At 40.8% G+C, this 12500-nt stretch overlaps 1 protein-coding gene across 1 annotated transcript; it reads left to right on the top strand.

The window, feature by feature from the left end:
* Positions 1 to 1994: 1994 nt before the first annotated feature.
* On the top strand, positions 1995 to 8130 carry LOC310802239 (sperm axonemal maintenance protein CFAP97D1; the record flags this gene model as incomplete). Its single annotated transcript, XM_083666531.1, has 5 exons — positions 1995 to 2087; positions 2374 to 2454; positions 2830 to 2948; positions 7151 to 7334; positions 8008 to 8130. 5 exons carry the CDS (start codon positions 1995 to 1997, stop codon positions 8128 to 8130), a joined length of 600 nt encoding a protein of 199 aa, XP_083522657.1.
* Positions 8131 to 12500: the final 4370 nt, after the last annotated feature.

The raw sequence follows: 12500 nt of genomic DNA, 5'->3' as shown, positions 1-12500 counted from the left end.
AGTGAACTCAACCTCACTGATAAATAATGAATCAAGGACAGAGATCACAATTGTACTCTCTCTCCAGTTCAGTGCTTTTCTGTCTTTTCTACTGTGTCCACAGTAAAACAAGAAGACCACAGCTGAGCAAAACGTGAAACAGCATAATATAAATGGTGATGAAAGATTCAGTGAGTGATAGTTTCTTGGTTTTATTTAATGGCTGGTTTGCTCTTGGATGATCTGCCAAAGGATTTCCAATTCACTCAAGCTACAAAACATGGCTGACTAGTGGTTTTACCTGAAGAGATGGTGGACTGCTCCCTCTATGGGCAACACCGGGTATAGCAATAAGTGAAATGTGGACCCACTATAACATCATTGACCCCTTCCCATTCATTTAGGTTGATAGATTGAAGCTCATAATTGTTTGACTGTGCAGACACTTCAACAGACATAAAATATTAAGAAACAGTAATACTGATGCTCATGCCATAACTACCATCAAAAATGCTATAATGAATTTTGCAGAATGGCACACATAAAAGACTTATCGTCAATGATGAGAGGTGCTCTGGCGTTGAAATGCTTCCATTTGAAGGATGAACATTACTCATCATGATGATGAGTCATCGGGCCTTCACCTTGCAGACTAAGCGTACTGTTTTGCCTCTCCGCCTTGGTGACAACTCTGTTAAGAGAGCATTAGGAGGAATCACAGCCGGGATCTGTCAAAATCGGCCTTAAATATATGAAACAGTTTCCACCTCAGCATGAGTCAAAACTCATTTATCGCTCGACTGCTGCTGTTTTGCGTGAAAACACACACACACACACACACACACACACACACACACTGAACCGTGATGTCTGAGGTAAGAGAGTTATTTGTCCTTAGACTTCCTTAGACAGCTGCCTGCTGGGAGTTTTTCCTTTGCCTGTGAGAACAGCTGGGACCTACTGTAAACACACTTCTGTCAAGCACAAACACACAACACACAGACACAGACACAGACACACACACACACACACACACACACACACACACAGACACACACACACACACACACACACACACACACACACACACACACACACCCAAAAGACAGGAAGCTGACAGATTTGCTTACTGATGATGTGTCAGACGTGATTACATAAAACACCTACAGTAACACCAGCGGGAATAAAGCTGTCAGCTACTATTGCTCAGCTCCAATGATGATTAATCTACTATACAGTAATACATATATAGGGTTTCTATGAAGTGTATCAAAGGGAACACTGTCATGCACACCGTTGCATTACAGCCTAAGGATCATATAATTAGCATTGTTGTCATGATGAAAGTCAGTGTTAACAATTTATCTTCAATCCAACCACACTGTGAACAGTAGGAAAGATCCCTCTGTACATGGTGAGGTGTGTTGAATATGAAATGGAAGCTTCATCATAAACAGTAAATTCGGAGTCTGATTCAGTGAGTCTATAAACAGTAACCTTTCTGTACAGCACAAACTACACAGATTAATTTAATGCTGTTATAAGGTGTGTCTCATGCAAAACCACCCTAAAACGACAACACATTTCTTTGAGCAAAGCTTTCAAGTGTTAAGCAGTCAATGGAGACTGTTCATTAATTAGGTGACTGTGTGCAAAACAGACACGTAAGTTAATGGCAGCCTGTGCTGGGAGAAGCTCTCCTCTCCATTGAAGTCAGTGGGGAGTGAGTGAACTCACGAATAATTCATTGACACACAATCTCCCACATTAGAAACTGTAGCGGGAGACACAGGTGAGGTGCGGCGCCATGGCAACAGCCCCAGGCCTCTGTCGAACTAGCCTTAGCTAGACCTCCTGCTGTTAGAGCGAGTTATGTCTATGTGTGCGTGTGTGTGCTTGCATACATGCATGCATGAGTGTGTGTGTGTGTGTGTGTGTGTGTGTGTGTGTGTGTACATATAAGTCTGGCCAGGTCCCCTGTAGTGCCAGAGAGTCCAGCGCCTCTGAGTTGAAACATGCACAAAGCATACCAACCTCTGAAACCCGCAACTAACCAGTTCCTACAGAAGAAGTGGGACCACACCAGATATGAAGAGCACAGGAATAAGGTACGCTACTGTACATATTTATATGTTTGTGTGTGTCGGTGTACAAGTGGATATTATGTATGTGTGCATGCCTATGCATGTTCGGACATTGATGAATGAGTGCATTGTCATATATACATAATATATTATGCATAATAATCAGGCATTCTATTTTCCTCTTGTGTCCTTGCAAGGTCGTACATGTGAACACAAGAAATGCAATTCGACTCTCCATATTAAATTATATCACTAACTATTATAGCAAGCTAAGATAAACCCTACTGTGTGATATTCCCTCTACATGTAGGTGAGCACAGCCAGGCCCATTGTGGACACCAAAGGTATCAGAACACCTGCACACGTCCAACTTAAGCTCAAGAAGCTGCAGGTCAGTGAGCATGGACACACTGACTGCACTGACTAAATTGTTGCACTCCATAGTGGGTGCTTCAGAGACAATTGCAATAGTGTTTAGTGTGTCCTGTACAGGCAAATAATAACAAAAGTATAAATCCAATGGATATGTGCAGTCTATCCTACAGATACTGTAAGTTAAGAACTTAAGAACTATATTTCTTACAAATGTACTGTAGCTGTATAGCTATTATGATGGCAATCGATAAGTGTATTATAGAAAACCTCAATCATAACCACTAGAATATGCCAATGTCTGAAATATTAATTCTAGTCCTTCACATCAATTATAGATCACTATTCATACAGTAGCACAGCCCATTACAACGTCCATCTCCATTGATTGTAGCTCCAAGATGAGAGGCTGGCCATCATCGAGAGAGACAACCGGCTCCTCTCCTCCAAGCTGTCTGACATTGTGCGATCCAAAGGTCTGGTGGACCACAGGAACCATTACCCTGAGAGAAGGTGGGGGTTCACGTTACACTGTCATTTTAGAAACCTCTCAGACACACTGACAATTAAATACTGCACATAGGGAATGCAATATGCTGGACAGTGTATTCGATAGAGATATTGTATGCCATTGAGTCAACTATTCATGCATCAACACAGCACTACCTGCCGTTTTCAGCAGTGAAAAGAAGGAGCAGTACATTGACATGACTTCTGAGTCAACCCTGAGGAAGCAGTTCAGATCCATGTCGTGGGCTGCATTTTGGATTGGAGTTGAAAAGAACTAACCCACTCATAAGCCAGAGAGCTGTGGACATTCTGATGCCTTTTGCCGCATCTCACCTATGTGAAATAGGCTTCTCTGCTGTTGCCTCCATCACAACAAAATAGAGGTCACAGGGGGCGGAATGCTCCCCATTATCAAGGGGGGGCATATGCTTGAATGCTTGAAAAGTTTGGGAAGCGCTAGGCTACGTGAAGCATTTAATTCAAATTACATTTCTAACTTGCATCAAAAGGAACATTTTGTGATCGGATGTGTGCGCACGGAATGATAATTAAGTATATGGTGTGTACTCAGGCAGCTACTGTACATGGCTGGCATGAAACACTTATCAAGCCCTTATCTTTATTGCAAGTGGCATAAATTGTTTATACTCGGGCCGTTACCTAAACTTCTATTCGAAGGAAGTTACTGCAATTTAGCCACTAACATGCTAGCAACGTTGCAAGTGACCTAGTATGCTCTCTTGAACATCCACATACAGTAGACCACTACAACAATTGGACTCTTTGTTGGTGTGTTGTTGTGGTTGACATGGTGACCCAAGTGGAGGGTTTGTTGACAGTCCTATTGTTTAAACAACAGCAGCCCCCATCTCATTAGTGCTGGCTTGTCAAGTCAAGTCAAATTTATTATCCCACTAGGGGAAATTTGGTTGCAGCCAGGTATTAAAAAACACATTCAATCCATCATAAATACAACGTGAAAGCCAACATACCAGACAGGACACAGAGACAACCATACAATACAGTACAGTGCAAGATCACTTCATGTGAAGACAAAGGACGAGAAAATTGCTGAGTGCAGAAAGTGCTTGGTGTAATCATTAGTGGAAATTCAGCCTGCTAATTGCAGTGCAAACAAAAGAGTCTTTTTAGTCCTATAAGTTGGAACTATATATCTTCTATCTGAAGGTAGAAGCTAAAACTCCCTCTGCAGGAGGTGGTCAGTACAGTCCAATATGGCATGGGCCTTCCTTACGACCTGCCGATCGTAAAGGTCAGAGAGCTGTGCTTGGTTCACCCCAATAAGTTTACTGGCCACTCTGACAAGCCGACCAAGCCTATTCTTATTGGCCAGATTCAGGTTCCCAAATCACACCATGATACAAAAAGACAGCACCGGCTCAATAAAAGTTCTGTAGAACAGAATCATCATTTTGGTGCACTATTTATTTATTTATTTTTTCTCAAGAAGTAAAGACATTGCTGTACATTCTTAGAAATGGCATCTGCATTAGCCTGAAAGCACAACCTATTATTAAACACAGTACCCAAATATTTGTAGTTCTCCACCAAATCAATCTCAGTTCCCTCAATAACTGTGAATTTGGGGAAGGGTGCTGACTTCCTAAAATCAATAATCATGTCCTTGGTTTTAGACACATTCAGTTCAAGGAAGGACTCCTTACATCATGACACAAAGTCATTAATGACCGGCCCATGATCTAGTTCCCCCCCTTTCAGCAGGCTAACTATGACCGAGTCATCTGCAAACTTTATAATGCCTACTCTCAAACTTTCTCTGACAGCTATTTGTGTAAACAATATAAAGAAGGGGAGAGGGTGAACCAGTGGATGAGTGGAGCTTGTATGAGAGGACACCATTAACTCTCGGACGAGCATGGCTTGGGAAATGTTCAACACAGCGCCCGCTCTAATACTATAGAAGTGAATACGCACCGACCAAAGAGTTGGCAGAAAGGGGGGGGTACACACTGTGATCTGTCAGAAAGTCTAAAATCCATCCAATGATATTAATATCAAGATTAAAATCAGAGAGGAGTTCCTCTACAAGCAAACGTGGCTGCATGGTGTTAAAAGCAGAAGAAAAATCAATGAACAGAAGTCTGGCAGGAGTCAGGGGCCCCTCAAGGTGACGATACAGGCAGTTCAGCAGCATCAGGGTGGCATCCTCTACACCTCTGCCAGCTCTATAAGCAAACTGCAGAGGATCTAAAGAACCCTGCACCTGCTGCTGAACAGCCTGCTTTATCACCTTCTCAGAAACCTTCATAACTAAAGATGTAAGTGCTACAGGTCTAAAATCATTGAAGGTCTTTGGGTTTATACAATTGGCAACAGGGACAATAGTATAGTCCAGATTACTGGTACCTTTTGTAGGTCAAAATATTCCATAAAAATAATATATAATATAAAAAATATTGCAGAGCTGCTCAGCACAGGTCTTAAGCACCTTGCCACAGATCTCATCAGGGCCCAGGCTCTTTCTGCTATGGGTGTGTCTAAACAACTTTGCAACAGTGTCAGCATCAATGGTAATTTTTTGACTTGACTTAGTCCTGCTCCCCAGCTCACCTGTCTGCTCTGTAAAATCTTGTTTATCAAACCTCAAGTAGAACTTATTAAAATTGTCAGCTAGTTGTGTATCAGAGTTAAAACCATCAAGACTAACTGCCTTATTCCCCCTCTCATAACACCCGGTCATTTTTTTCATGCCGTTTTTTTAAGGCAGCTCTTGGGTTATTGCTTATAAACTCTGTCTCTATTTTGTAATTTTGTAATTAATTTTAGCTTTCTTAATTTCAGCCCTTACCTCTTTTCTTATTTCCCTCTCCTTGGTTGCATCAACTCTATTAAAAGCAGCTTTCCTTTGACTTATCAGACTTTTCAATTCCTTTGAAACCCAGGGTTTATTATTTGGGAAGACTTTCACTTCCTTGGTAGGGATCACAGAGTCCAGTAAGTTCATTTATGTCGTCTGAAGTGTCCAAGAACATTGACCAGTCTGTGCACTCGAAGTAGCCCTGAAGGGCAAGGGAACTGTCCTCAGTCCAGACCTTCAACGTGACCACCTGCTCACGTTGTAACACAGTCTTACACGTCGGTAGAAAGTGGACTACATTATGATCTGATGATCCGAGCGGGGGTCCACCGACATACCGTAGCACAAGTCTAATGTTTTACAACGTGCCCTCAAATATAAAGTTGGGGGAATCCGGTGAGATAGATTGCAGTTGTTGTGTCACTTTGAATACTACATCATCAGCTGATTTGGCGTTCGCTTTAGGATGTATATAAACCAGGGTGACGAATAATTGAGGGAATTCCCTCGGGACGTAGAAGGGCCTTAGCGACACAGAGAGCAGCTCTATGTCTGCTAGACAGAGTCGTTCTCTTACAGTAACGTTACTGCACCATCTGCAGTTTATATACAAGCAAACGCCTCCTCCGTGTCTTCCCCGTTACCTCCACCATAAAGTAATCCGGGGCTTGTCGATTTCATTGTAGCCCCAAGAGAAATTCCCATGTGTACTGAATTCTGATTGTTTGGGAATGGTGAAGGCCCAAAGCGATATTCAAGATAAAAATTAGATAAACAAATAGAAAAAGGATCACCATTATTCAGTGACCTTACAACAACAATAGTTGGGATGATGACAGTTAAAATGTAGGAGTTAAACCCTAAATTAAAAACACAATAACACACAATACTCAGACGCTCAACACCTGCTACTGGTCGCCACATGAGCAGCGCCCCATGGCTTGGTGCCATGCCCTCCCTGTGTTGTCTCCGTTTTGTCACTCCGCTCTCTTCTGTCACCTCATTAAATCATTCATGTCCCCAATCATGACTTGTCGCCTGTTGAATTATAGAGCTGCATGTGTGACTCTATTGAACGGTTCCTGCTAGTTTGGCGTGATCAACTGATGCTCACTACTGACTTGCCTGTGGATCAGTGTTCTGCTTCCTATTACGTGAGGGGCAAAATCATGTAGTGCCATATACTGTATGTCAATACCATGGAGTGTATACACGAGGAGCCAGGTCGGGATTGGGGCTTGAACCAGCAACCTTAAGGTCACAGGGAAAGTGTGCTTCAGCCTGCGCCATAACAGCATATGTCTTGACTGGGGCAAGTATTGCTGATAATGTAAAAATTGTCAGGTTCTTACTCTCTTCCCTATAGTCTGAATGCTGAGAAGCGGAGAGACGAACTGCTGCAGGTGACTCGCCAGAACCAGGCCATCTACCAGCGAATCACAGCCCGCGAGTCCGAGTACCGCCGCCAGCTCTGGTTGGAGGACTGGGAGAGGGTGGAGCGCAAAAGGGATGACATCGCTCGCTACCCACGAGGAGTCGCTAACAAACAGGTAAAAAGCCAAACATACTAACTAGTGTTACGAACTAGCCTACCATAAGCCCTACAGCTATCACTGTATTGATGTGTTTACAATCATCTAGTTGTGCAAACTAAAATTATTTGTGCACGTGAATTTTTTAACTTGTGCAAATACAAATTACTTTGTGGACTTGTATCCTCTATCCACACAATCTTTCGATGCATGCACAAATGAAAAATAATACGCATTCGGCCTTCTCTGCGTACACACACAATATTTTGGGTATGCATTGTATTTGTCAACATACCATTGACCAGACTGCCTAGCTTATTTGACCAACCAAATCATTGCTATGGTGAGAGATGTGGTCATTATATTTTCTTCTCACTACTACTCCTACAGCCTATATGCAAAACATGCCACTTAAAACCTCTAACATACAGAGAGGTCTAACTTGAATTACAAACGCATTTAATTTCATCTTGATGTTCATAAACTGCAAAGAAAAGGCTACAAATCATTACCAAGAAACTCGCTAGTTATTTCTGTTTATTTCAAGATCAGTGTTTCCATTATTTGTGGCCTAATTATTGCGTCTCCCGGAGATCCTTTTACTGTCTGTTTCAAAAGTAGAAGTAAGGTGAGCTCAGCTTAGTTCACATCTGTAGTGTGATTATAAGTGTTCCTTTCTCTCTACATGCAGAGATCCAAGAGGAGGGTGAAGTTTGCAGGTAGTGACACTGACACAGGACAAAGTGAGAATTCATCAGACAGCCATCATCACAATGACCCCAACAGTAAACAGGAAGTGGATGTCCACAAGTAAGTGGACATCAGAGGCACTCCTTCTGTTTAGTGGAAGAGAACATTCATTCATATAAGCATAGCTTTTAGTTTAGGGAAAACTTCCACAACTAATCAATTTCCTCTTTGAATAAAAAGCGTACATGAGATATGATATGAGTTGATATTGGTGTCATTGTCATTTGTTTTCCATTGCAATTCAGTGCTTGAATACAGTGCCCTTCGTAAGTAATGGGACAGTGAAGCATACTATGAGGTTAAAGTAGGGATTCTCAGCTTTTATTTGATGGTATTTGTGTACATTCACTATTAAGAAATTACACTTTTTGATGCATAGTCCCCCTATTTCAGGGTACCCAAAAGTAATTGGACAGATTTATCAAATGGCCAAATAAACTCTCATGTTCAGTATTTGGTCGAAAAACCATTGCATGCAATAACTGCCTGAAGTTGAGGACATTTTGCTTCTTCAGCAAATTAAATGCATGTTCAATAAGATTTAAATCTGGAGATTGACTTGGCCAGTCAACAACTTTCCACTTTTTGGCATGAAAACCTCACTCGTTGCTATGGCAGTATGTTTTGGGTCATTATCCTGCTGTATGATGAAGCTCCGTCCAATGAGTATAGAGGCATTTGCTTGTACTTGAGAAGCAAGATGTTTCTGGAGACTTCAGAATTCATCCTGCTGCTGTTGTCAGCAGTTACAGTACATCATCAATGAAGACATGTGAGCAGGCTCTTTTAGGTACTTTCAAGCAAACCATAACCTGCCCATCCTTTTTTTGTGGCTAACTAGTGGCTTGTTTGCAGTTTGCACCTTGCAATTTCAGCCTCACAATGGCTTCCCTGACTTTCATTGATGTCTCTTTGGTCCTCATGTTCACAGACACCAGTAGCAGACTCCAAAGGCAAATGCAAAGCCTAGAATCAATACTAGACATTGAGAGCTCATTGACAACACAAATGATGTGAAGTAACATATCTAGTCAATTGTCTCATCATTTTTGGGTACCCTGAAATAGGGGGACTATACGTAAAAGTGTTTCTGAATTGTAGATGGATTTATAATAATATCCGCTTCCACATTTATGTTTTATGTAATATGTAATATATTTTCTTGATAACAAAGTGTATTTAATATTGACAATCTGACTCCAATGTAATTACTTATTATGTAATCACTATATACAAAGAATTGTTGAGCTTATTTAGTGCAAGAAAGGTCTTATTTAGTGCAAGAAAGGTCAAATAGAATGAATCAAATGAGGCTTTAATAATACTGTATACTTATACATCTATTACAAGGCAAATACTTCATAGAAAAATGTTACGTTCTAATAGAGAGAGTAGAGAGAGAGAGAGACAGAGAGATGACCACCGGTCATCACAAAACAATGCTACTCACAACATGATGAGAACCTCACCACAGGACACAGGAACAAGAGAGAGAGCTTTTCCTTAAATCCTGCTTTTTATATAATCCTAAAAAACACAGTATTTAAATCAGGAACTGTTGATGAGGAAACCACCAACCATCATTCATCTTATTGCATCTGAACTGATGACATCACAGAGCTCACAGCCATTTGTTTTCCGGGGGATGGTAAACTTAAGAAGATTGGGGCAGAATTGAAATTGTCCCACTTCAAAATGGTGAAACCAATATGTACACAAATATCATCAAAAAAGCGTAGACTCTCTACTTTAACCTAATAGTAATTGTTTGATTTCAAATTCATGCTTCTGGAGTGTACACAAAATAACACACAATGCTTGACTGTCCTATTACTTACCCAGGGCACTGTATTTGCCTACAGTTTGTTTCTTATGCAAAATGTCTGTCTGTGTGTTTCCAACTTAACTGAAAAACAAAACAACAGCACATAAAATCTGGTAACCTAATTGAACTGTGATATCGATAGAATTGCTGCGTGGGTACAGAGCACAATAGAAAGTTATTCCAACCACCTTGCAGCGCATTCATAATCCACAAGATGGCAGCAAACACATAGCAATTAATGAGAGCCAAGGGAGCCCATGAGGTCTTCTCAAAATCACACTCACAGCTCTGTTTATTAAAGTTGTAACACAGGAAAGTGGAAAGGGAGAGAAGATATTACCTGTTTAAAGATGAATGACTTTTCTTAGCAGAAGAGGAAACATCCAGAACCGCACAGGGAGTTATAAATGAGGTGGAGCTTTTTCCCCATTTGGTTCTTAGTTATTCTTAGCTATTGATTTTAGAATTTCAGCTTGGGTTCCTGTGATAAAATATGCAACTAAACACCACAGGATCAAGAATTCTATGATTAAAATCAGTGTTTTATCTGTGTCAAGCCTTTTGTCGTTTTGCTGATTTTGGGGTGAATAACGAAATAATAAAAAATAATTGAGTGCTGGAAAATCGTTTGGATGGTATTCTAAGGGGAATTCACTCTCTTTCTATAACATTACCTTAAAGAGGGCAGGCCTGAAATTGTTTAGGTAGTATTTTTTTATTCAGTTTTTATCGAAGAGTAAGTGCAATTCACCGTAAGTGCCTTGCTAATGAGCTCAATATCAGTAATCCTCACCTGGGCGGCAGTCCAACATATGAACCAGCACCTCCAGTCCATGAACCCGGGACGACCCTATTAGATCGCCCAGATACTGCCAGGATCTCCCCTCACCACACTCCAGCCCACCACACACGGGCAGCCTGCCTGCCTGCCTATCTCTCTCTCTCCACACACACACACACACACACACACAAAACAGTGCATAATCTGCATGACAAGCACAATGGGCTTCATAAAGGGACAAGCACTCAACCAACACTTCTAAGGCCAAAACAACTGCTGCAGCAGCCAACGTATTGTTTACAATGTTTTCCTTTCTAGAAGATTCCTCCCTAGGCTCAACCATCTGGCCCAGTCATTCACTTTTTACAACCAATACAACATAAATAACCAAAACATCTGTCCACTGTCCCTTAAAGAATTCAGCCTTAAAGAGATGTTCCTGGTTTGTCCCTTGGTTGTGTAATGATTCGACAGTTTTTAGTTGCATATGTTGCTTCCTTAGATAGTGAGTAGTCATATTTCGGGCTGCATAGGGACCCATTCAGTTTGGAAATATGTCAGAACACCTTGAAGACACTCCAAACCATCTAATATTGTGACAGAATACCCCTCTGAAGACTTTGTCTGCATTTGATTTTTGAAAAAGTCACTTTGCTACACTGTAATCCACTTTTGCATTTTGTTATCATGACAACAAAATGCAAAAGTGTATTACAGCATAACAAAGTGGCTTTTCAGAAACATTATGGAGACAAAGTCTTCAGAGAGGGATTCTGTCATAATATGAGTTGGATTGGAGTGTCTGCAAGGTGTTCTGGACATATTTCCAAAATGAATGGGGCCCTATTTCGCATCTAAACTAATGAGTTCTAACTGTTTGTAAATGGTTTATAATTAAATAATAAACTGGTTATAAATACTGTATTAACTCATTATAAAACATTTATAAACCCTATCTTAATGTAAAGTGTTACCGACATGTTTTCTGGGTGGAACATCCTTTTAAATTAAGAGTCCTATTGCCAGGACTCTCCCTTTAGCTTTTCTTTACAATTTACTTTTAACAGGCCTCAGGGTACAGACAATAAGCCAGAGGGAGGTGTCTATGTGTGTGTGTTCAGTACTGATAGTCAACCTCTGGGGAGATTTTAAGAATGCCTATGATGGTTCAATTAAAAACAATTTAATTGCAAAATGTGCATTTTTCAATGTGCAACTTTGTTGATTGCACTAAACAATCCATAGGAATAAATCATAGCAAGATGTGTGTTATACTTTATGCAGTTATACGTTATGACTAGAAAAGCTCATAACTTGTTACAGGTTTGATAACTGCATTTTATTTTCCGGGTTTGCTGGTTGGGCTAAATCCCAAGATGTCTTGTTAGTCTAGTTACACTGTTTCATTCTCTTTCTTCAGAGCTTCAAAATGTACTGTTCAAAATGTGTCCTGCACACCAGTGTTCTTCTGGTTGGTGCCAGATTTCTTTAGAGTGAATTCTCGTTTCCAAGTAAACGCAAACAGCATGAGATGACAATGATGCTAACGTGTGAGCGACAGTACAGTCAATTAATGTAATTCACATGTCTAAGCAGCACAGAATGTGTCTGTGTGAGAGTGTGTTCTACACAGGAAAGCTTCTCCAAGTGCTCATTAGTGTGTAAGTCATGGTTGTTATTAAATATGTAACAGTTTTACAAGAGTGGTTTAGGAGAGAGCAGTGATTGAATTTGATTTGGTCTGTGTGTCTGTATCGATTCAGTAACACTGACCCAACTCCACCCTCTCTCTCTCTCTCTCACACACACACACACACACACACACACA

The sequence above is a fragment of the Argentina silus genome, assembly GCF_951799395.1.
Source record: "Argentina silus genome assembly, chromosome: 3".
Lineage (NCBI taxonomy): Eukaryota > Metazoa > Chordata > Actinopteri > Argentiniformes > Argentinidae > Argentina > Argentina silus.
Note: the sequence above shows the minus strand (reverse complement) of the source record. Positions and strands in the feature narration are given on the sequence as shown.